Below are 25,823 nucleotides of genomic sequence, written 5' to 3'. Positions count from 1 at the left end.
TACACCCCAGCCGTGGACATGATCTAGGTTCTAGTTTGTAAGCTAGAAATGCAGGGCTGCCAGTGCGGCGCGAAGCCTCAGCACAGTGGCTGGTCTGCGCGAGGCCCTCGTTGGCCCGAGAACAGCCACATTGTCCACCCAAAGAGCGACAAATCACCGTCATTGTGTGACATGACCCAGCACTGGGCACTGCTCTCCGAGTTTCCTTGAGGAAGAGACGTGTAATGTGAGGGACTGCAGTGTGACCACTCCCTAAACCCCTGGTCCAGGCGCCCCCAGGGTAGGTGTGCTGTGGCTGTCAGAGCCACCCCTTCCCCTGTGGCTTTCTCCTCAGAGGCCTGCTATGCCCATGGGTGCCTCACACTCACAGCCCAGATCTGCCACCCGCTGAGCCGTGATCCCGGCGGCAGCAGAGGCGGCTCAGACAGGACAGAGCCGAGGCCCCTCCTGGGTCGATGCCATCCCTGGTCCCTCTGCTTGTGGCCAGGCCTGCCCCCTCGGTGCTCATGCTGGGTCCTTCCTGCCTCTCCCTGGAAGTGACTGCGAGACCGGATGTGCGCCGGGGGAGATCGGCGGAGCTCCCACGGGTTCCTTGGCCCTCCCAGAGCCCCTAAACAGATAATAAGCACCACACACGCTTCCACTCCTTGACACCACGCACCGAGACTAATCGCACATAATTGGGGAGGAGGGGCTGAGGGCAGCCACCATTGTGTCCAGGATGGATGGGACAGACGGTCAGTGCATGTAGGAGGCTGGGCGGCCCAGCTGGTGAAAGGCGAGTGGGGGAGGAGGAGGAGGAAGAGGAGGAGGAGAAGGAATAGGAAGGAGGAGGAAGAAGAGGAGGGGAGGAGGAAGAAGTGGAGGAGGAGGAGTAGAAAGGACAGGAGAACAGGAGAGGCGGAGAAAGAAGAGGAGGAGGAGGATAAGGAGGAGGAGGAGGAGGAAGAAGAGCAGCATTGGCATTCTCCAGGGAGTAGGAAGAGCTTTCTTTACTGCTTGCCTACCCAGGAGGGAGTGTTTCTGTGGAGAGGCAATAGGCTCCACCACAGCAAAGCAAAGATGAGGCTGGGAAGGGGAGCGGGCACTGCCCTCAGTCCAGCCCCCAACATGGATACGTGGAGCTGCCCGGGCCTTCCCCTTGGGGCACACGGAGGCTGGGGCACGGAGAAGCCAGCGCCAGGCAGCAGTTCCCGTCCCCACCGGTGTCCGGGTTCAGTCGGGTCCTGGGCTTCTCTTGGTCAGGCTGAGGAGGAGCGGGTAGTGGAGGTCCTCGTCGTAGACATCCGGCTGCTCTTCCTTTAGCTGCAGACAACAGGGACACGTGAGGAAACCAGCCCTGCTCGTGGGCCCAGGACACAACCCTGGTGGGAAAAGCAACCCAGGGGCTGGAGCCATGGCATAGCGGGGAGGGCGCCAGCCTCGCAGGTGGCTGACCCGGGTTCGAGCTCCAGCATCCTACTTAGCCCTCTGAGCACCACTAGAAGTGATTCCTGAGGGCAAAGCCTAGAGTAACCCCTGTACGCCCGAAAACAAACAACTCAACCCAAAGAAATAAAAGGGAAAAAAAGGAAACAGGAAACGAGGAAACAGGTCACCCCCTTGGGACATTCCCACAAGGGTGGGGGCACTGGTTTCCGGGAGCCCTCCCCCACACCTTGTCCCTGCTGGAAACAGCCTGTCCCCTTCCTTCCACTTTGGGAAGTGGGTCACCACGTGGGGCCACATGGGGGTGTTTCAGCAGACTCAGGGACAGGCGAAGAGAGTGGGCACAGAGAAGGCGGGAGCAGCAGGAACCAGGCACGGGGCGGGCACAGAGTGGGCGCAGGGCATGGGTGCTCTTTCCCGGAAATGCAATTTCCAGCGGACAATGAGCGGCGAGGACCGGAGAGGAGCCCTGCGTCCGATGCGTTAATCAGCGTCATGGGTGGCTGCCTCGGTCCCGGGCTCCTTACCTGCCCACCGCCCACTGAGCCAGGCTCATTCCCCCGGGCAGAGGCAGAGGCGGGAGGACAGGCAGGAGAACGAGTGCCGGGCGGGCGCGGATGGATCGGATTAAAATTCATGACTCTCCAGCTTTCGTAACAAGATTAGGCCAGGCAGACGCATTATCACGCCACGCAGCCTGCAGCTAGGCTAGCTCGTGCAGGGGCCAGGGGTGACATGGTCACTCAGGGCCGGGCCGGGATGTGGGCATAGCCGCCGCGGAGCCCCATGGGGCATCCGTCAGTTAAGTGCCCTGCTGTGTCCTGGGAATGGCACCTCTGGTCTGCCCCCAGTTCTCTCGGGTGGACAGGGACCTGTCTGTGCAGCGGGTGTGACAGCCCAAGTGGGTCCTGGCTCCTGACTCACACACAGGTGTCTCAGGCAGAGAGGCCTCGAGGCCGCTGTGTCCATGTTGGATATGGGCCAGCCCCTGACTTGGGCTGGGGGACACTCATCAGACCTCATAGCTGGGGTCCAGAATGTGGGTCCAGAACTTCTGAGGGTCCCTGTGTGCAGACCACCCTGAGGCCAGAGGCCAGTCCAGGAGACCCCAAGCCCTGCTTGTTGTAGGGGACTTACATGGAGCCACAGTGACCTCCAGCCCTCCTGGGGATGGGGGGGGGGTCTCCAGGGCAGAGAAGCAGCCCTTTCCCTGGGGGGTCGAGGTGGGTACCATTTCCCAGAATTCAGTGCAGCCCTCGTGGTGGGCGGGGAAGGGCCGGCCGGCCTGGGCTGGGGTACCCCCCCCCGTGCCTCCCCAGCACAGCCTGTGAACGCAGTGAGCCTGGGACGCGTCTTTGTGCGAGGATCTCGGCCGTCTGCCGTCCCTCCCCGTGAATAATAGATGCGATAACATGGCTTTATGTAAGCAAGCTTACAAATCACTCTCGGCTAAGTGCTTCTGACCTGAATCTTGTAGCGCCCCGATCTGACACGTCACCCCTCACCGCGTGATTCTGCTCGGGATTTAGCCGTTCCCAGCCGCCAGGTGACCCCGCCACGGAACCAGCAGAGATAAAGACTGACAGTCGGAGGAGACAATTAGACTCACCTTGTAGTTATCTCCCAGCGGCTGGGCAGTTCACCTACTTCAAAGCCAAAGGTTTTTCATTAAAACAGAAACGTGTGTTTACCGTCCCCTCCGCTGCTGCCCTGCATGCGGGCACGTGAGGCTGTTCTGAAGGGCAAGATTAACGGGTTCGGGGAGAGGCACGAAGGGGGCAGGTGGTTTCCGTGATGCTGCGCACCTGAGGGCTGCATTCATCCCACGAGGCCGCTCCCTGCTGTAAAGACGGCGATCTTGGGGAGACAAGGCAAGGATTAGCGTTACTGGCGCTGGGAAGGAGACTGACCTTGGCATGCAGGCGTGAGACGTGTGCGTCGTAGTCTTGGTGGCACTGCAGCGAGAAGCCGGCTCGGTCAGACAGGTGGCAGAACTGGTCCAGTGTCTGCCCCCGGCGTGGGGCGCACACCAGGGCTCGTCCCTGGGAGGCAGAGGGAAATGGAGCGGTTGAAAGCGCAGACCCCATGTTTGGGAGACCTCCCAAACCCCCATAGCATCCAGACATCGGACAGAACAACCGTGTTCCAAGGAAACATGCACCACCGCAACCCTCCCAACACTGCCTGCAAGGAGTAAATATACCCCCAGCTGGGCTCCCCGAAACAGCCCACAGAGCTGGTGGGTGACTGCCACAGTTCCCGTGCTCCTGCACCCTGTGGGGGCTCCCCTGCCCCAGAATCTGCAGGAAGTAGAGCACGGCCCCAAGACCCAGTCACTGTCCCGGAGAAAGGGGGGCGCTAGGAGACAACACAGCCCCATGGGGTAGGGGACATGGGCCACAGGAGACCCAGGCACGAGTACCCACCCTCTTGCCAACCATGAAGCCACGCGCCCTCCTGGATGGGCAGAGCTGGTTATGGGGGGTGCTCCGGGTCACCCCCTAGCTCCACAGGTTTGGTCGGCATTGAGGTAACAGAGGCAACTTTCTTCTTCCAACACCTCCCAAATGCTTGCTGGGCTTTGCCCCCTGTGACAGGCTGGGGGGGGGGGTCTGGGGTTGGTCCTGCTGCCCTGAGTCATGCTAGCCAGCAGCGGGGGGGGGGGGGGGGGGGAGAGAGAGGGGGGGGAGAGGGAGAGAGCGAGGGAGAGAGGGAGAAAGCGAGAGAGCCAGCCAAGGTTGGGACCAGGGCAAGAAGTCACCCGGGGAAAGGGCAACCATAGGAAAGGCAGCAAGACGAAGCAGGAGCAGAGAGTCTAGCAGTTTCTCCGGCAATTCAGCGGGGACTATCCAGCAGGGGGTCCCTAGCACCTCACCACAACTTTATTTTTTTAAACTTTATTAATTGATTACTTTTGGTACCACACCTGGCAGCACTAAGGGGTCACTCCTCGCTCTGTACTCAGAAATCGCCCATGGCTGGCTGAGGGACCACATGGGATGCCGGAAATCAAACCCGGGTCCCTCCCGGATTGGCTGCATGCAAGGCAAACACCCCACTGCTGTGCTATCTCTCCGGCTCCCATCATCCTAACTTTATATACCCCTTGGGCCAACTGCCCTCCTGTGGGTGTCCCCTCCAACTCATCTATCCCGCTTGAATTCAGAACTGCCCACACCTGCAATGGGCGGGCGGAGAGTCTGCAGGGGGGGAGAGAGGGGATAAGGAGAGTTAGAGAGAGAAGCTAGAGAGAGCCGTCATCATCAGAGAGACAGCATCAGCAATTCAGTATCATCGGGGAAGCAGCAGCAGTGACATCCTGGTCAAAGCAGCTGAAAGGGAGACAGAGGCCGGGAGAGCCCAGCAGGAGTGGAGAAGTAGCTGCCAGGAAAGGGCTTCGTATGGAGGCCATGTGAGGAGATGTGCACGGCGGTAGGGACTGTGAACTAAAGCTGGCTGACTCCTGGCACTTCATCCGACTGCCTTGGGAATCTCTCCGCCCTCGCCCTGCAACCTTCAGACCCTCCAGACCATAGGGGCTGTGGGAGTCGAGTAAGACCTCACCACCCCCCTACCAACAACATCCTCCTGTGGCCGTCTGAGTCCTTAAAGGGACAGTAGCCTGTGATGGCTGACCACAGGCCGTAAGAGTCTCTGAGAGTCTCATAAGAGTGAGGGTGACGGGGCTGGAGAGACAGTATGGAGGTGAGGTGTTGGCCTTGCTTGCAAAGGACGGTGGTTTGAATCCGGTCCATGTGGTCCCCCGAGCCTGCCAGGAGCAGTTTCTGAGCGTAGAACCAGGAGGAACCCCTGAGAGCCGGGTGAGGGTGAGACTAATGGTATCGGCATGGTGAGGATGACGGTGGTAAGAGCAAAATTGAATTGATGGCGGTGGTGAGGACAGTGTTGACCGTGATGTTGAGTGGTGATGGCGGTAGAGTGATGAGGGTGATGAGACTGAAGGTGCTAACAATGATGACACCATAATGGTAACGGTGATAACTACGGTGCTGAGGGTGCTGCTGAACGATGTGCTGGGACTTCCCTGCGTCCGTCCCGTCAATAGTTTTTGGTGTAGCCCGGTGTGGCCAGCTCCGCTCCTCACAGGTGAGTGGCCCACGGCAGGGAGATTCGGTGGAGGAGGAATATTGGGCAGGAAGGGCTGACGGGGCAAGTAAATGGAACAGAGTACGTGGACATCGGGGAGAAAGTCCCCAGCCCAAATGGAGCTCCAGGCTGCAGACCCTCTCTCCTCCTGCTCCAGCAGAGCAAGGTGAGTCGGGGACAGGAAAGGGACAGCCAGACAGGCTCAGGCATCTGGTCCGCCACTGGCCACCACACTCACAGCTGTCCTGTCTTCCATGACAGCCACGGCAGGTGCCCTTCAAAATCAGCACACGCTCATGAGGATGTAAAACTAGGTGCACGAACACTGCAGCAGAGCTGGAAGTTGGCATCTGCAGGGTGACCTGCAGGTCACATTCCTGCAGGGTCAGTGTCTGGCTGGGGCCGTGCCAGCTGGTCTGGGGTGGGCCACCGAGACTTGATACCTCAAGGCAGGGGCTGGGTCATAAGACCCAGGGTGGCCCAGATCCCCCTCTGGCTTGGTGGGAGCAGAAGAGTGGGCCCCATGGAGCCATGGACACCCCGGATTTGCTTCCCACCCCCTCCATCCACTCAATCTGCCTCTGCTCACCCTTTCTCCAGGCCTCACTGACAGCACAGAGCGACTGACTGGAGCTGGTGGAAAGAATGAGTCCGGGCACGATGGGCCCAAGGAGAGCTGGTCTTGGAAAGGGAAACATCTCAGATCCTGGGTGCTAGGGGGTGCCTGGGGGGACTGTGGGTTGTTACCCAGGCAATGGCACTTCGGCCTGATTACTCAGCAGCAAGTCTTTCAAGTTCCTCCTCACCTCAGTGACCACACACAGTGACATCAGGGGAGCTGAGTGTGTCCTGAGTGTACCCCCTCGCCCCCAGAACACAGCCTTGTGCACCACACTGAAGGCGGCACCTGTGACCAGGAGAAGCCAGCACACAGCTCAGGGTGTTCGTACCCTGCTTCCAGACACCCAAGCACGGCTTCCTGGCATGCATCTCCCACTCGTGGAAATCAGGAGACGCTCAGCGGACGGAGGTGTGTGAGGGCAAGTGGGGACCTGAGGGCATCCCTTCTCCTTCTCCAGAGGGAGGGAAGCTCCCACGTGCAGAGGAGGCACTGCAGCTCTGCCAGTGAAGGCCACACCCGGGGAACACCAGGAGGTACCCACTTGGCACAAGGCACCCGCAATGGCTCTTGTGCTCCACCGAGTTCCCCACAACCCCCGTCGCTCCATGTCTCAGGGCCTCCCTGGTCCTGGTCTCCGAGACTCTGTGGCTTGGTTTTCACCTGCTGAACAGATGGGGGACTGTCCATTTGTCCCTGGTGTTGGCTTGGCACACGTAAGCCTGCCCCCTGTACACACATGCATACATACACACTCCAACCACAGTGACACCTGACACATACAGACACTACCCCCACGCTTCCACCACATGCACTCTCTCCCCTCCTCAGCCCTCACTGAGCCCATGTCCACCCGAGGCCACACTCGCACATCTGCACCCTGCTCATAGGTGTGTCATGGTCGCACAATGCTCCGTGCACACTCACCTGCTCTCACACAACGCTTCGTCTATGTTTGCACGATGTCACACACGAACTATGCACAGGCCCACCCACTCTCACATATGATCCACACACGTTCACATGATACATGGACTGTGCACGCTTACATGCTCTTACACACACACTCCTTGCACACTCACAAACTCACATGCATGCTTTATGCTCCTGTGCTCAGACATGCTTCGTGCACACACACACATGCTCTCTCACATAATACTCCAGGCATATGCTCACACAGCTTCACAGGTGTGTTCCATGCTCCACACACCCTGCAACGCGCACATGGCATTACATGGGACACCACAGGCACATTTGTGTTCATACGTGTACTTGCGTTAATACTCATGTCCTTGCGTGCCCTACACTCATGCCCAGTACCCATGCGTAAGCTAGCATGAACTCACATAATGCTTCATGTACATGCTCTGGCACACAACTCCATGCACATGCTCACATGCCCTCACAAGGTCCACACACACACACACGTGTCCTCACAACTCACACAGGAGCACAGCCATCCTTGCTTTCTGGCTCACTCTGGCCACACTCACCAAAACCCCGAGCACGCTCCCCGTCTAGCCCCCTGCTCTTGTGCCAATGCTGCATCTCCCTCAGAAGAAACTGGGGACACTCACCTCGGCTGAGCCCCTGGAAACCCGCAGCCCCGGAAAGGCATAACTCCCCGTGCTCCCCAAAGCACTTGCCCCTCCTCGCCTGCGCAGGACCTCTCTGGGCTCCTCTGTGTCCTCCAACACAGGGAGGGCCCAGGAGACCCACACATAGCACCCGGTCACACCACCCACTGTGAAGAGCTTGTGCCCGAGGCTCAGGCTGCAGACTGGACCAGACTCACTCCTGCTAGCTCTCCTGGGCCTTTCTGTCACAGCCAGACCAGATCTTCCAGAACCATCACCCAGAGCCTCTCGACAGCTCATCAAGGAGCCCAGGGCCTTGTTCACACATCAACCCCCCCCCCCCACACACACACACACACCAGCTCTGGGGTTGTGGCAGACCATCCCCCAGCCTCACTGACTCCAGAGGGCTTCATCAAGGGCTCTCCAGAGTCCAGAATCAGGGCTGAATCACTGTCCAGATCCCAGATCCACCCCCAGTTCAGAACCAGCACACTACCCACAGTCCAGAACCCAGATCCATCCACGGTTCCGAAACCAGACCCACACCCAAGTCCAGAAACAACACACCTTACCCATGATCCATCAATGGTCTGGAACCCAGACTCATGCCCAGTCCAGAACCAACACATCCACCCCCAGTTCGGAACCCAGCCCCACCCTGGTCTAGAACTGACATCCACCGATGGTCCGACCCCAGTCCACCATCAGACCAGAACCAACATACCCACACAGTCTAGAACCCAGATCCACCTGGTCTAGAACCCACTCCGAATCCAGTCCCTACCCAGTCTAGAACCAACATCCACCCATGGTCCGAAACCAGACCAACCCAGTCCAGAACCCAAGTCCTCCCAGAGTCTGGGGGCACTCCGTGACCTGGTCTGTGGCTGCTCACAGACCCGAGTGATCACACACAGCCTGATTGGGAAGGTCCACCTAGTGCCCAGGATGGTCACTGGGAGGGGGGGACACTCTCTCAGACCCTCAGGCAGCTGTGCCAGCCACACCAACACCGTGATATGGCTAATTTTGCGTAAATCTCATGGTACAACCAGATGCTGAGAGGGGGCCAATGTTTTTCTGTGCAAGTGCTTTTGGCTGATTCCTGAGTCTACACAACTCTGCCTCCAGCTCCGAGCAGCCCCCCAGAAAAAGAAACAAACCCAGATGCGAGCTCTGAAATCAACTCTTGGAATAAGTGGGTAAAACCATGTGGGGCGTGCTCAGTTCCAGCATGGTCCGAGGTGCGCATTATGATAACTGCCCCCCACGAAGCTGAGAACAGCTCAACGTCCTTTCTCCTAGACACGGAAACTTTTGGAAAACCAGTGATGGCGCTTCAGATGAAGGATCCTATGGGATGCCGCCTGGGGGGGGGGTTGGTTTCCAGTGCTCACACAGCCTCATGTCTGGCCCGGAGCCAGGGCTGATGCCTCTGAGGCTTCCGTCCTGTGCCCACCTCACTCAGAGATGGCGCCTTAGAGATGGGGAGGGCTGGCGGATGGGGGCTTGGCCCACCTAAGACCCACATCTCACGTCCTCCCCTGGAGGACCCCACATGGCCTGAAGCGTGCCAACCCCATGCAGCCCTACCTACCTCTGGCCGCAGCAGCCTCCACAGGGCGTCCACCAGGCTGGCTCGGGACTGGTCCAGAAACAGGCTGTGAGAAGAGCGAGCAGAGAGTGAGATATAGCAGAGACCTCGGGGACTGCAGCTCAGCGCTGTTCGAAGGCCTGTTTCTCAGACACCAGCTTAACCTCTGGGGGTCCTCGTGGCCTTGATGGAGGCCCAGGTCCTGTCAGCGGCCAGTGCCGGGGGGGAGGGGAGTCCAGGGCCCACTGGCCTCCCAGAATCGACAGCTAGTGTCCACACAGGTGTGGCCCATGGGGAGGGGAATGGCCGTCAGTGTGGGGGTGGCCGCTCCTCGGCAAGGGGGACCAAAGGTTCCAAATACCAAGACCAGGTTTAGGATCTCCTGGGACAGGGGTCATCTTAATTTGAGAGGGGTGAGCTTGGGCCACACACAGCAGTGCTCAGGACTGACTCCTGACTTTGAGCTCAGGCTCAGGGTTCACTCCTGGTTTTGGACTCAAGGATCACTCCTGGCTCTACTTCAGGGCTCACTCCTGGCGGTGCTGAGGAAACCCATATGGGATTCTGGGAGGGAACCCATATGAGATGCCGGGGATGGAACCCGGTTGCCACGTGCAAAGCTTGTGCCCTCCTGCTGTCTGAATGCTCTTTGCCCTCACTGGGGTCTCCTGAGGAATCTATTCTCAACCACACCTGTGGCCCCGCAGTCTGCCCCTGGGTCCCCCAAGACTTTGTCTTGGGTCTAACAGGAACAATTTTGCTGGTGGGGCCATGCACAGTGATCCCCTCACGTGTGTTGTGGGGTGCCATGGGGTCACACAGCTGGGATTTTATAGGGACGTGGGAAGGCCGAACTGGCCTCAAACTGGCCAAGGCAGTGTCTCGGGTAGTGGAGGACCCACCCTGTGGCCTCCAGGCAACTTCCAGGAGGGGTTCTCGGGGCTCTTCAGGGCTCTGGGGGAGTAAGTGCATGGCCCACCCAACACCGCACACGTGAAGCAAGTTCCCAGGTGGTGAGGGGCAATGACTTCCGACCAGAGACTCACCCACCGTGAGCCCAATGGGACATATGCAGCTCCAACAGGGCGAGAGACCATTAATGGGGGGGAGCACTGTCGTCATGGAGTCTCCTGTCATGTGAGTCTCCATCATGCTTAGGAGCCTCCCTTCACTGTTGCATGTGCCCCACCCATGGGTCTAGGGCGCCATTAACACACACAGCACACTTGTGTGTGTACCCAGCCCACATGCACATGTGGTGTAGCCCACACTGGGTGCTTCTACCCACAGTCGGTACATGCCATCTCCTGAGCCCTGGGCACCGCTCTGCAAGAGTCACGGATCTGGCAACCGCATAGGGGGGCTGTGTCCACACAGCAGGAACCTCATAAGGGGCCATGTCCACACACCAGGACGGCGGGGTGAGGCCACGCACACCAGCACTGGAGACTGAGCCTACACCACACGGAGGCCCATCCAGACTAGCCCCAGGGTCAGCAGGAGCAGGAGCAGCCATCTCCTGTCTGCCAAGTGGCTGCTGGAGATCTGGGTTTGGCACCCGTCATTTCTGGGGGTTCACCTCTGCTGCTGAAGGGCAGATCCTGGCACCCAGGGCTCAGCCGTCGGAACAGGACACCTTGGGCCCTGGGAGCAGACTTGTCTATGCAAATGGCAAAAGGCTCTGAATGTTTCCTCCCTGGAGGGAGACAGAGTCTGGAGAAGAGTCGGAGGGGGCATGGCCTGAGTGTCTGTGCTTGCTGGGGGGGGGCCTCTCTCTGCTCCCTCGGGGACCGTGTCTGTCTTCTCATGTCTTCCCATCTGTCTTCTTGTCCATCTTCCTGTCTATCTTCCTGTCTTCCCGTCCGTCTTTTGTCTGTCTTCCACAGCCCCCCAGAACCACTGACGACACCTGCCTTTACCCCAGAAGAGCCAATGGCTGGCAGAACGTTCCTGGGCTGTCTGGGGGGCTGCTGTGTAGGGTGACTTGGGCACTGTGGGCCCTGCAGCCTGTGGACGAAGCTCAAAGGCTGGTGCCAAAGGAGCTTCCGGGAGGAGCCACATGGCACCACCTGTGGAACAGCGACGGGCACAAAGGGCTGGGCCGACACACACCTACAATGCCACAAAAGGGCACCAGGCCACAGGCACCCACACTGGAGTCAGGGCTTCTCTCTCAATCTAGGGGGGGAAAGAGAGAGAGAGAGAGAGAGAGAGAGAGAGAGAGAGAGAGAGAGAGAGAGAGAGAGAGAGAGAGAGAGGAGAGGAGAGAGACGGAGGGAGGAAGAGGGAGATAAAGAGAGAGAGGGAGAGCTGCATCTCCTCAGAGATATTCTCAACAAGGTCCTGGAGGCACAGCCCGAGGCTGCAGGAGTTGGCACTGTGGGGCTGGCGAGTGCCGCTATGCTCCACACCGTGCTGAGAGGAAATCCTACTGGCCCACCATAGCCACATATCCCTGCATTGGAACCCTTGAGTGGAGCACTGCGAGGGGAGCATCAAGAACCACTTCCAGGGCCGGGAAGGTGGCGCTAGAGATAAGGTGTCTGCCTTGTAAGCTCTACCATGGAACGGACCGCGGTTTGATCTCCCGGCGTCCCATATGGTCCCCCCAAGCCAGGGGCGATTTCTGAGCACATAGCCAGGAGTAACCTCTGAGCGTCAAACGGGTGTGGCCCAAAAACCAAAAAAAAAAAAAAGAACCACTTCCAGGGCCTGGAGAGATAGCACAGCAGTATTTGCCTTGCTAGCTGCCGATCCAAGACCTAAGGTGGTTGGTTCGAATCCCGGTGTCCCATAGGGTCCCCCGTGCCTGCCAGGAGCTATTTCTGAGCAGACAGCCAGGAGGAACCCCTCAGCACCGCTGGGTGTGGCCCAAAAACAAAAACAAAAAAAAAACCACTTCCACCCAGCAGTCTCACCACACAAAACCATGATGATCCTGAGATGAACTCACAGGTACATGTGACTGTGTGTGAACATACATGAGACTCCATGTCCTGGCATGACTCACTGCATGTGTGAGGCTGAATGACCTGCAGAGAAAGGCTGTGGTGTGGAGCTGATCCCTGGCCAGGAAGGCCGGGCATGAAAGAGCTTCCGCCTCCCTGACAGGGCTCCGGGTCCCCAGATTGCTGCCACTCTGCTCCCTCGAAGCTCAGCCGGGTGCACCACCTTCTCCCAAGGTCAATGCCAGGCAGCGCCCACGGTCAGTGTCGGGACCAAGACCCATCCCCACACAGCTGCTCACGGCCGACTGTCCTCTGCTGTCACAGCCTCTTCCTCCCCACACCACACTCGAACTGTCACCTCACTGACCCTCTGGAGAGAAAAGTTTTCGAGTCACGTGTGTAGGTCACCCTGATGTCTGGTAGGAGGAGGAGGTCAGAAGCCAGAATCTTCCTCTCTCGGGCAAGGTCTTCTGGGATTCTTCACTGAGTATGGCTGCATCACAATTTTTCATGAGAAACATTTTTTCAGTTGAAAACAGTAAGCTTCCTCCATTGACCTCGGTGAGAAAGTTGCCACACAGAATTCTTATAAATAATAAAATGACGACGACGACGACGACGACGACGACGAGGCTGATGGTGAGTTCTGCCCTCCTCCGCCGCCGCATCAGTCTTCTCAGCTCCGGAGGTTCCCACCTGGGTTCACCCCACACACAGGACTTCCTCAGAACCCAAATTTGTGTTTCCAAACCAGAGCATCGTCTTAGAGCAGAACAATCAAGCCGCAATTCCCCATTCACAAGGAAACACCGAACTGTCCTTGTCTGTGTTCGGATCCGCTGGACTCATTACTATGCACCGTGCGTGAAGAAATACGTGAGGTGAGCAGAAATAACGATGAAAGTTCGACATGCATTTGAAAAATCCTGGAACTTAGGACCAGACGCTCATTCACAAAGAGTGTGGAGACTGAGCTCGGAGAGAAGCGAAGATGTCGAAGGAAAATAATTTTTGAAAGCAGGCACGGTAGAGATTCTAAGCGCTATTTGCATAACAATGCGACGCCATCTTCGAATTCTTATTTTATGTATAATTAACTATCATAACCTAGCCGGGACCCACTGGAAGATATCAGATAGCAACACACATTCGAAAGGAGAGCCATTTCCCCCAAAGGCCTCGCACAGGCGGGGTTCTCGGCGTGCATACGTTGCATGTGAGCACATCCATGGATCCCAGATATCAACAGTCACGTCCCCCAGAAGAAGTCGAGCTAATTGAGCTGTTTGTGTTGATAACTCCTCTTTCTCCAGACACTTCCTCCCTGAGCCGTAATTATCTGCGATTTGCCTAAGTCTTCCATTTACGGACACGTCAAGCATGAAACAGAGGCAATCTAGAAAATGGACCGCTTCTCAGAACCAATCTCTGGGAACTAATGTGGTGCGAGTTACCGGCAAGGGAGGCAGCCCGGGCTGTCCTGTGGCCATGAATATTAATTTGTGGACGGAAGGTGGCCTGAGCTCTGCGTGGCCTGAGCTCCCTCCCGCGAAGCTATTCTGCCGAGAGAGTTTGCGATTTTTATGTACTTACCAGTCTGCACACATAACAATGTCAAAATGTCCTTCCAGCTGACAGACGTCGGCCTCATTATCCCATCGTAAAACGCTTGAGGAGAAAAAGATTTTAAAAATTACACTTAGGGTGTGTTTTTTTTTTTCGACTTTTGATTCTGAGCTATTAATGTTAGTTTTTTTTTTTTTTTGGTGTGTGTGGCACTTGAAATTATTTTGAAGGTATATACAAATTATTTCAAAAAGGTATAATAAAAAAAAAACCTGCAGGGTTGTTACTGTCTCTTTTTGCTCTTCAAGTGGAAAAAAAAAAGGCAGAAGAAGGGGTCGGAGAGATAGCATGAAGGTAGGGCGTTTGCCTTGCATACAGAAGAATGGTGGTTCGAATCCCGGCATCCCATATGATCCCCCAAGCCTGCCAAGAGCAATTTCTAAGCGTAGAGCCAGGAGTAAACCTTGAACGTGGCTGGGTGTGACCCAACCCCCCCCCCTAAATGTGGAACCTGAAAGTATCAATAAACTTCTTTAAAAAAAAAAGCAGAGGAAGATTTCACCCCTAAAACACAATAGGAGGGGGTTGGCGAGTTCGCATGTCTTCTGTGGCTACCAGAGCACAGAGGATGAGAGTCACACCACACGTGGACCGCCACCCCATGATGCTCTAAACCACACCACACGTGTGCTGGACGTTTTCCCTGGCATTTGCCTCATGGGCAGGGAAGGCCCCTTTTTTGGAGACCTCAGGGGAGGAGGGAACACATTGGCGTCTTTGGCTGAGACCCCAGAAACTCTCTGCAGGGGCCAGAGTGGGCGCCTCCGAGGAAGAGGAGAGGCACCTGGAGAGAGTGAGGGGCGACTGGATCCCTGCCGCACTCACCCAGGCAGGCTCGGGTGCCAGTCTGTGTTTCTCTGTCTCTCTGTCTCTTTGTCTCTCTGTCTCTTTATTTTTTGGGGAGAGTCACACCCGGAGGCACTCAAGGGTCACTCCTGGCAGGCACGAGGGACCATATGGGATGCAGGGATTCAAAGCACTGTCCTTCCTGAATTGGCTGCATGCAAGGCAAACACCCCACCACTGTGCTATCTCTCTGGTCCCCGCTCCATGTTTCTTTTAAGGGAAGGGGGCACCATAGCACTGGCCACTGATCTGATGGTGGTGGCCCACCTTGCCTTGCCACTTCCCGGGGCCAAAGGGACCGTGTCTGAGCACAGACCTGAGCTATGCTGAGTCGGTGGCTACAGGCTCTGCGTACACCAACAGGCCTCCATGGAGGTGGTAGTCCTGACACGTAACCTAAAGACAGGGACTGCCTGGCTTAACCAGGGGCAGTGGGCACCGCTATCCTTTCCCTGGACAGTGGATGGCACCGCTCCACACTGACTATCCATGATCCCCTGCAGAGCCTTGAGGGGCACCTGCCCACTCAGGGAGCACCGAGGAGCCCACTGGGTGCTGTGGCACGGCCTTGTCCTCCGGCTGCCTCATTCAGGCCCTGGTAAGCGACCTCAGGCTACTCAGGGGGATCACCAGACCGTCCGCCTTGGCCACAGCCCTGGCGTCTGCAGCTGCGGAGAGAGGCCGGCAGGGCCATGATTCGCTCTGAGGGGACACGCAGACTGTTCAGCCGCCTACAATTGCTCGCCCTGGGCCCGGCCCTTCCTTATCTGCCCACTGCCCCAAAGAACAGGGTTGAGCCCCAACCTGCAGACATCTAGGTTTGTGCACACTGACCACCGAGGTGGGAAGGGGTCGGCATAGCACCCTGAACCAAGTTGAAACTCAGGGCCAGAGAGATAGCACAGCGGCAGGTTGTTTGCCTTGCTTGTGGCCGATCCAGGAGGAACCCGGTTCGATTCCCGGCATCCAATGTGGGTCCCCAGCCTGCCAGGGTTGATTCCTGAGTGCAGAGCCAGGAGTGACCCGAGCGCTGCTGGGTGTGGCCCAACAACCAAACAATCAATCAATCAGGTTTAAAAATTCAAAAAACTGGGTGCATTTTATGGTCAGTGCATCTTATAGAGCAAAAACACAGTGCAGACATAGCTAAAGCCTCAATCCAGGCACTGGGCTTACACAGTCGTGAAGACTCAAATCGACACCTGGGTGATGCTCACGAGAACGTGAAATCCCAGGAAAGTTCAGGTCTGTAAACCAGAGGGAGGGTCCCAGAGAAAACAGGAGCCTCCGGGAAACGGGGTTCCAGAGGAGAAGAGGCACTGCTAGAGGAGGGACAAGGACAGGAGAGCTCACTGGTGAATGGAAATACGAGGCATACAAGAGCGGCCAGAGGGATAGGTCACTGGCAAGGGGCTGAGCTGCTTGTGGGGACCATATTCCAGGCCCGTACCCACATGGTCCCCGAGTCCACCGGGAATTGATCCATATGGGTAGAGACATATGTAACCCCAGACCACTGCCAGGTGTCCCCAATGCATAAACGAGAATTAATTTATGTGTATTCGGGGCCGGAGAGATAGCATGGAGGTAAGGCATTTGCCTTTCATGCAGGAGGTCATCAGTTCGAATCCCGGTGTCCCATATGGTCCCCCGTGCCTGCCAGGAGCAATTTCTGAGCATGGAGCCAGGAATAACCTCTGAGCAGTGCCGTGTGTGACCCAAAAGCCAAAAAAAAAAAAAAAAAAAAAATTTATGTGTATTCATAGAATTTATAGAACAAATGATTTAATAGTGTTAATTTTTTAATTTGGTTTGGTTTGGTTTTTGGGCCACATCCAGAGGCGCTCAGGGGTTACTCCCTGAAATCGCTCCTGGCAGGCTTGGAGGACTATATGGGATGCCAGGATTCGAACCACTCTCTGTCCTGGACCGGCTGCTTGGAGGGCAAATGCCCTACTGCTGTGCTATCTCCCCGGCCCTTTAATAATGTTCTTAAGCAAGACAGAACCTATTGTCAACTGGATCCTAAGTGTGAGATTTGAGGGGCCAGAGCATTGTTATAGTAGGGAAGGCATTTGCTTTGCACATGTCAACCTGGGTTCGATCCCGGGCATCCCAATGGGTCCCCTGAGCCTGCTAGGAGTGATTCCTGAGTGCTGGGCTGGAGTAGCCCCTGAGCACCACTGGGTGTGGCCCCAAAATAACAACAACAACAAATGACAACAACAGAAAATTGTCATTTAAGTCTCCAAAGGAGAGAAAGTAGGAGGCAAGAAAAAAGAATTTTGGGGGGCCAGAGCAATAGCACAATGGTAGGGTGTTTGCTCTGCAGAAGGCTGACCTGGGATGGACCCAGGTTCGATCCCCGGTATCCCATCTGGTCCCCCACGCCTGCAAGAGTGATTTCTGAGTGCAGAGCCAGGAGTAACCCCTGAGTGCCACTGGGTGTGGCCCCAAAACCAACAACAACAAAAAATCTTGAAGAAGTGGTGGTTGAAAAGTCTCAAAACTTAATAAAAATGATTAATAACTCGAAGAACAAAAAACGGCAGCCATTTTCGAGCACGAGAAAAGAAGCAGACACCTACAGTACAGAGGGATGTTCAGTGGAGGGCTCCAGAGGCTTGCATACACGTAGCAGGGTCGCATAAGGGGCAGTACTGGGCACTGGGGCAGGGAGCACAGCCTGGGAAAGAAATGCTCTGTTGAAGCCAGAACTCACAGTGGTGTCATGTGGCGGCTGGTCTGAGCGCCCAAAGGTGGGAGGGAGCCTAGAAGGTGCAGGGAGCACAGCAAGAGGACACATGCCCCTGCCCTAGGAGACCCTGGACCCTGGAAATGTGATGGGGGACTCACTGTAAAATGGGCCTGAGGGGGTCAGAGAGATAGCACAGCAGCAGGGTGTTTGCCTTGTATGTGGCCAACACAAGACAGATGGTGGTTCAATTCCGGGCATCTCATATGGTGCCCGTGCCTGCCAGGAGTGATTTCTGAGCGCATAGCCAGGAGTAACCCCTAAGAGTCACCGGGTATGACCCAAAAACCAAAACCAAAAAAAGAACAAAGAAAAAAGGAAAGAAACAGCAGACTGGGTGCCAGAGTGATAGCATAGCAGTAGAGCGTTTGCCTTGCCCACAGCTGTTCCAGGACGGAACTGGGTTTGATCCCCCAGCATCCCATATGGTCCCCTAAGTCTGTAGCGATTTCTGAGCGCATAGCCAGGAGTAACCACTGAGCTTCGCCAGGTGTACCCACCCCCACAAAAACAGAAACAAAAAATGATGACTAGTGTAACCCTACACCTATTCTTTGTGTAACCTTACCTATAAGAAAGACCCTCCCATCTTGGGAGGAGGAGAGATGGCTGGAAAAACCTAGACGCTGGGCAAGCTAACAAGAGCATGCTTAAATAGGTTTAAGATTATAGGCCACACATGTTGGGCAGGGCACAAATAAAGCGGATATTTCCTGGAACCTGTGTGGATGATTTGCTCGCCTTTACCTGCCGGATGGAGGGGTATGCAGGCATGTGGTCCTGAGCTGGAGGAAAAAGGCCTCCATCACCATACACCTCCATCCAAGCCCATCCAAAGGGCTTAATGCAACAAATTAGTAGACTGAATACTTCAGTGTTTTTAAAATACAGGTAAACAGGTCCCTGACCTCACCTGAATTAAATCTGAAATAATAAATTAGACAGGATTTTTTCCTCCACAGAATCTGAAAATATCTGGAAAAGGAACAATAGTTATAATAAACTAAAATCCAAAAAAAGAAAAGAAAAAAAGAAACGCATTTTGAGCGGAATGAAAGCCAACAAATACAATCTATGCAAATGGCAGTATCAAGAGAAACCCCACAGCCCTAGAGGCCTCGCTGAGAAAGGTTTTAATTCAGTTTTCAACTAAACAAACAAGAACAAGAAGAAACAGAATGAGAAGACTGTGAAGCTGAGAACAATGAATTAAATAGCAAGCAACAAAAACAAAAACAAAAACAAGAACGAGCAGAGGGAAACCGTCACAGAAATGGAACTCTAAGTGAAAAGACTGATTAAATGGTGGGGAAAACATCCTCTGGACACACAAATTCAGGAAAAGGTGCCCTGATATGCAGCAGCACAGGCTGAGTGAGAAGCAGACGCAGAGGGGATGGTCATCCCAAAGCATCATCGAACGGACTATTGATAGAGACGACATAGAGACAGGCAGCAGCCGGCAAGGGAGCGCCTGCACCAGCTCAGAGACGCGGTGTGAGTGTGAGTGGGTGGGTGGATGGAGACGGGAACGGGAGAGCCCACAAGCTGGTCCAAAACCAGGCACAACACCTGAGCAGAAACTCGACCAACTATGATCCACAAATTGCAAACAAAACAGCTCAAAGAGGCCGGAGAGATAGCACAGTGGTAGGGCGTTTGCCTTGCACGTGGCCGATCCAGGACGAACCTTGGTGTGATCCAGGTGTCCCATATGGTCCCCCAAGCCAGCAGTGATTTCTGAGCGCAGAGCCAGGAGTAACCCCTGAGAGTCACCGGGTGTGGCCCAAACACCAAACCCAACTCTGTGTGTGTGTGTGTGTGTGTGTGTGTGTGTGTGTGTGTGTGTCCAGAACAGCCTCTGTGAGTGTGGACATGCTGGAATGTCTCAGGACAGCCTCGTTCTGAGCCGCTCCAGTGTGTGCTCAGGAAGGACCTTCGTTCAGGGCCCCACAGGGACAGGGCAACCTGCCCAGACCTCTCATCTGGGCCCTGCAGAGGTCAAGTGCGGCCATGGGTCCTGGTCACCTCACACCAGGAGATGGAGGCCTGGCGAGGGAGAGCCACGAACCCTACTCCAAGCATCCCTGTGTCCTCCCTGGTTGAGTGTGGGGAGGCCATTGTCTTTCCTTCCGGAGAACCTGTCCACCGCTGGTCCCCCTAAAGTGATGTCTGCTCTCCAGGGCAACCCCACAGTCTCCCTCCTCCAAGGATGCTGGGCCAACAGGACCACACGAGGGGGTGGCTCTCAGTCCCCCTCCTCACCGGTGGAAATGCAGGCCTGAACCTGCTTCCTTCCATGCAAGGCCCTTTATTCTGTCCCCGGGGTCCCTGGCCCGCAGGATGAGACCTGCTCCCGTGTGGAGGCGGACCAATGTGCTGGGGGCTGCAGCTCTTGCCCCTACTGGGCCAATCCTGGGCCACATGCTCTTCTACCCAACTCTGTGCTGCCCGGTCCACTGGGAGCCCCCAGACATGTCCCCGATCCTCTGTCCCGAAAAACTCACACCTTCCTGGAGAGAAACTCAGGATTCACTGGCTTGGTCCCAAGCAGGAGTGGTTTCCACACACGGACTCTGTCACCGAGACCAACCCCAGAATGATACCGGCCAACCGTGCAGACTCTAGACGGGCCAGCCCAGTTCTGCTTCTGATAAACCTAATTTTAAGCACGGGCTCACAGCGGTAAGACGTTTGCCTTGCAAGCAGCTGACCCAGGATGGTCCTGGGTTCCATCCCCAGCATCCCATATGGTCCCCCCAAGCCAGGAGCAATTTCTGAGTGCAGATCCAGGAATAATCCCTGAGTGTCACTGAATGTGTCCCCCTCCAAAAAAATAATATTAAGCAGATGGTGGTACTGGAAACACCTCCCCTCGCCACTTCAGCTCTAGTTGGCCATGCCTGCGTCTCTGCCTGTGCCTGTCCGTGCCTAGGACCACAGAGTGCACTCCATGAAGAGGGAGAGGCGCCCACCACAGTGCTCATGAGGCACTACCAGCAAAGGCATGCTGGTCTGGTTGGTCCCTATGGGCCTCCCACTGACCGGAACTATGTCTGGGCTTCTTTCTGCCAGTGACAACCATACTGAGCCTCATAAGGGTCCCCATAAAAGAGACATGAGGGGCCAGAGCGATAGCATGGCAGTAGGGTCTGCCTTGCACACAGCCAACACCAGACGAACCTGGTTCGATTCCCAGCGTCCCATAGGGTCCACCAAGCCTACCTGGAACGCTTTCTGAGCGCAGAGCCAGGAGTAATCCCTGAGTACTGCCTGGTGTGACCTCCAAAAAGAGACATGAGGAAAAGCTGGGGTTCGAGACCATGGGAGCAAACCTGGCTGCCCACCGGTTGGCAGAAAGCACCTCTGACCCTGAACCAAGCGCATGCAGAGAGTTTCAGAGAAGGAAAGTGGGAAAAAGGCCTCTGGGATGCGAAACTTCACAGAGCCACTGGCAGGCCAGGCGCCAGGGGCACCAGCAGCCCTGAGCGGTGCTGACAAAGGGCACTCGGGTGCTTGGGTGGGGACTCGGCCTTCGTTGGGCGAAGACAGAAAGTGCCACCGTGCGGCGTGAGTTAAACACCCGACGCTTTCCTTCCTCCAAATGCAGCGGGCTAGGAGTCGGGATATGTTTATTAATTAGTGATTATTAACACCCAGTAAACAACATTCTGTCTTGGAAAAACACAATCTCCCGGCACAGCGTGACACTGGAGTCTATTATTCCCCGGCTCCCTCCGCCAGGGAGATGCGAGCGATTGGCCTCGCGTTTCTCTTCAGCACTAAATCGATGTAAATGAGTGTGACAGGAAATGTGGTCCTGATGGACAGCTCTGTGGCAGGCTGCCCACCCACCCCCAGGGCCCTCCCCAGGGAAACACTGGCGAGGGGTTTGGGGGTCCCGGAGTGGCTTGCGGTGCTGGAGCCACGAGGGGACACTGAGTCCGTGGAAAAGAGAAGTCAGAGGCTGTGACTGTGAGGGGCCCAACAGGACCCCGCTTCCTTCTGGTGCTGGGGCCTCACTCTCCCCAACTCAGAAGCTGCCCCCCAAAGAGAAGCCAGAGGTGGATCAGGGAGTGAGACCACCGAGTCAACAGGCACAACATGCCCAGAGAAGGTCAACCAGCCCTTCCTCACCCAGGCTGGCCAGGCTTAGGTTACACCTCATTTTGTCTTTCTTTCTTTTTTGTTTTTTTGGGTCACACCTGGGGGCACTCAGGGGTTACTCCTGGCTCTGCACTCAGAAATCACCCCTGCCAGGCTTGAGGACCATATGGGACGCCAGGAACCGAACCACCATCCATCCTGGGTTGGTTGCATGCAAGGCAAATGCCCTGCAGCTGTGCTATCTCTCCAGGTCTCTCTGGGCTCCCATTATACTTTATTTTACAGCTTGGATTTACCCCCAAACAGAGATGGTCTTGTTTGTAAACCTGGGTGGGACTGGCTCAGGATGGCCTGAGCTATCTGTCCTTACTGCCCCAACCAGGGGTGATCTCTGGACTCAATAAAAAATGGTAGTTCTGCGGGTCTGGAGAGGCAGCACAGCGGTAAGGTGTTTGCCTTGCACACCGCAGACCCAGGACAGACTTGGGTTCAATCCCCGGCATCCCATATGGTCCCCCAAGTCTGGCAGGAGCGATTTCTGAATGCAAAGTTAGGAGCACCACCAGGTGTGGCCCATTAAAAAACAAAAACAAAAAACTCAGCAGTTTTGGCAGGCAGCTGGGTGGAGAAATGAGGTAGAAGACTGCCAGTTTACACGTCTCAGCCTGGTCTGGATTATTTCATGCATGACACTGATTCAGGCTCTTTCGCCTGGCTTGGAGATATGGTGTGAAGGGTGATATTGCAGATATGACTTTTGTGGCGAAGTGGAAAGGCTCTTGGCACTGCGGGGGTCCCCAACACCCAATGCCAAGGCTCTTGCAATGCAAAGATTCTGGAGGGTGAAGAAAAAGGGGCTTCCATGGGGCCGGGCGGTGGCGCTAGAGGTAAGGTGCCTGCCTTGCCTGCGCTAGCCTAAGATGGACCTCGGTTTGATCCCCCGGCATCCCACATGGTCCCCCAAGCCAGGAGCGACTTCTGAGTGCATAGCCAGGAGTAACCCCTGAGAGTCACCGGGTGTGGCCCAACAACCAAAAAAAAAAGAAAAGAAAAAGGGGCTTCCATCCTCCACCCCACCGACCAGAACCAAGGTTAAGCACCGCCGCCCCAGTAGGTGAGGCTCAGAGCTGGGCCCAGTAGCAGCATGCCCCCCACCCCTGACCCAAGTGCGTACCTGCAGGTGAGCTGGGCCGTCTTCACTGTCCTGGCCGCCTGATTCCGCGCAACAATCTCGTTTACATCTGTGCGCAAGGTTAAGGAATTAACGATCCAGCTGGGGCGGAAGTGAGGACAGGGACTCTTCGGAGCCTGGGCAGGGTTCCAGCTGACCCCAGGAAGGAGCGGGGACAGGCAGGTGTGGGGCAGGAGAGCAGCCAGCTGGGAGCCACCCCCTGCAGACTCTGCCACCGAATGTCCCTCAGTCTGCGAGGGGAAAATGTCCCAGTGGGGACTGTTGTGACCCTAGGGATGTTCCATCCTCCGCCCAAGGCCTAGGAGGCCATCAGTGGGGGAACCTGGATCCTCCAGGTACAAGGGTGCGAGACGCCTTAGGAAATGCGGGAGAATGTTCTGTAGAAAACCATGCACGAGATTTTCACCGAAGGGAGTGAGGTGCCCGGGAAGGGCCTTCCAACAGCTGCAAAACCTGCGGGCACCAGCCGGTCAGTGGACGGGCAGAGTGGGCTGAGGGGACACACGTCACGTCACAGCCAGCCGCCGACACCTTCCAGCTGCTTCTCTGTTCCCTGTGACAGGCTCACACCCAGGGATGAGACAGGCCTTGCCCAATCCTTGCTGACTCTTGCCGGACACCCTCACCTCGGGGCATCCCCAGGACGGGTGTGTGTGTGTGTGTGTGTGTGTGTGTGTGTGTGTGTGTGTGTGTGTGTGTGTGTGTGTGTGGTTGTGTGTGGTTGTGTGTGTGTGTGTGTGTGGTTTCCAACAAACAACTGTGTGTGTGTGTGTGTGTGGTTGTGTGTGGTTGTGTGTGTGGTTGTGTGTGTGTGTGTGTGTGTGTGGTTTCCAACAAACACCACAGCTCCAGCCAAGGGGTCGGGTGCAGGGCCTGGAACACCTCAAGGGGCCTGTGTTCCTGCCCGCATTGGGGCTTCCTCCCCCCAGCGTCTGAAGGCCTGGCCCAGCCCACCCGTCTCTCCTCCTGGAGAATGCCTGGAGCTCGCTTCCCCCTCGGGAGTGGGAGGGAAAAGCAATTAGGGCCCCTGAGGAAGGCCTTTGTGGGTCTACAAAAAAGTGCTACACTGCAGACTCTTTTTTTTTCCCTCTTCTTTTTCTGGGTGAACTTTCCTGGATGCAAATTAAATGCCATTAAATTACATTCATTAAAAAAAATAAAAGAGGCTAATCGGCCTCCTTGTTTTGATTAACTGAAACACCACCCAGGCTTGCAGTTTTGTCTATTTCAGGAAAAGTATTTCAGGAAAAGTCTCTGCCATGAGACGTGCCTGACACAAAAGGGACATGGACACCTGGCTTGGTGAGAAGGAAAACCAGCGCCGTGTGGGCTGACCTGGGGTTGGGGGGGTTGGGGGCTGGTCCCAGACCCAGGGTCCAGCCGCAGCCACACCCACCTGCCTCTGCGGGCTCCCCCAGGCAGAAGTTCCCGGGGACCGTGAGCAACCACTCGAGGCAAACGTATGATTTTGTTAGCGGAGGCAACGCCTTTTATCAAATAGTCGTGGGGAAGTTCAATTACGCGGCGCAGAAAGCCTATTAATAATTCTCAGTAAACACCTGAACACTCTAGTTTCGTGCCACTTATAACCCCGAGGCTGCAAGCCGCCGGACTCCTGGGGGGACGCGGATCCTACCCCAGGGGTGACGTTTCTAAGGAAAAACATTCAGGGAGCCTCCCTCATGGCCGCCTCGTTCCTTCCTTCTCAGAGCTGGGAGGTGCTTCTGGCCCAACAGCATGACGCTGGGAAGGACCACTGTGTGCCCTGACCAACCGATAATCAATAACCAGTATCAGGAGAGACGCTAACTAGACTCCCCGCCACCCCCGCCTCTCCTGGGTGGGCACAGGGTCTCAGGCAGAACAGACAGGACCCTTTGTCTGCATCAGGAACCCACAGGAACCGTGACATGAGCTGCCACGGATGTGAGGAATAAGTGGGACCATCTGATCCTGCAGGAGTCAGGAGGCTCTTTCAGACCCATAGCACAGGCCCCACCACACTCTGCCGCCCTCCCGCAGGCCGAGCCCTGGACTATGCTCACCGGGACACCATGGATGATGCGTCCCAGGCCCCACCACACTCTGCCGCCCGCCCGCAGGCTGAGCCCTGGACTATGCTCACCGGGACACCGTGGATGATGCGTCCCTGACACGCTAGCCCCTCCACCCATCTCTAACCTGTCTTATGACACTCCTCACTCGGCCCAACTACAGTGCGTGGCTGGGACCCACCTGGCACCCAGGCTTCGGCATCACAGGGGCCCGCTTAGCGTTTCTGACGAGCCGACCGCCAGCATGTCCATGGCAGTCATGGGTATCCACGGGGAGGGCCGGTTTAGTCTTTATATAAAATAATATTTAGGGGGGCTGGAGAGATAGCACAGCAGTAGGACGTTTGCCTTGCATGTGGCCGACCTGGTAGGAATCCGGTTCAATTCCCGGCATCCCATATGGTCCCCTAAGCCTGCCAGGAGCAATTTCTGAGTGCAGAATCAGGAGTAACCCCTGAGCACTGCTGGGTATGCCCCCAAATCAATAAATTAATAAAGTTTAAATATGAGCTAGGACGGACCATGGTTCGATCTCCCGGTGTCCCATATGGTCCCCCAAGCCAAGAGCGATATCTGAGTACACAGCCAGGAGTAACCCCTGAGCATCACTGAGTGTGGCCCCAAAACAAAACAAAACAAAAATGTTTAAATAAAATATTTAGCGTCTGGAGTGATAGCACGGTGGAGAGGGCATTTGCCTTACATGCGGCCAACCCAGGTTCGATCCCCAGCATATCATAGAGTTTCCTGATCCTGCCAGGATTGATTCCTGAGTGCAGAGTCAGGTGTAACCTAGAGAACTGCCAGTTGTATGGCCCCCCAAAAAGAGGGGCTTGAGCAATAGTACAGTGAGGAGGAGGTTGCCCTGCACAAAGCCAATCCGGGTTCGATCTCCAGCATCCCGTAACTGGGAGTGATCCCTGAGAGCAGAGCCAAGAGTAAGCCCTGAGCACCCCAAACAAACATA

The 25,823-nt window shown here is 56.0% G+C and overlaps 1 protein-coding gene across 1 annotated transcript in view; it reads right to left on the bottom strand.

Moving 5' to 3' along the window:
* Positions 1 to 914: 914 nt before the first annotated feature.
* The window catches only part of CAMKMT (calmodulin-lysine N-methyltransferase), a 157,261-nt gene continuing 132,352 nt past the window's right edge, over positions 915 to 25,823 (bottom strand). Inside the window, exons 7-12 of the mRNA XM_049784715.1 lie at positions 22,785 to 22,851; positions 13,870 to 13,944; positions 9,332 to 9,395; positions 3,339 to 3,470; positions 3,120 to 3,240; positions 915 to 1,305 (exon numbers count right to left, since the gene is read on the bottom strand). Of these exons, the coding sequence (XP_049640672.1) occupies positions 1,094 to 1,305; positions 3,120 to 3,240; positions 3,339 to 3,470; positions 9,332 to 9,395; positions 13,870 to 13,944; positions 22,785 to 22,851 (671 nt within the window). The 3' untranslated portion in view covers positions 915 to 1,093. The remainder of the gene's footprint in view (positions 1,306 to 3,119; positions 3,241 to 3,338; positions 3,471 to 9,331; positions 9,396 to 13,869; positions 13,945 to 22,784; positions 22,852 to 25,823) is intronic.

The sequence above is a fragment of the Suncus etruscus genome, chromosome 12 (assembly GCF_024139225.1).
Source record: "Suncus etruscus isolate mSunEtr1 chromosome 12, mSunEtr1.pri.cur, whole genome shotgun sequence".
In the NCBI taxonomy this organism is placed as follows: Eukaryota; Metazoa; Chordata; class Mammalia; order Eulipotyphla; family Soricidae; genus Suncus; species Suncus etruscus.
Note: the sequence above shows the minus strand (reverse complement) of the source record. Positions and strands in the feature narration are given on the sequence as shown.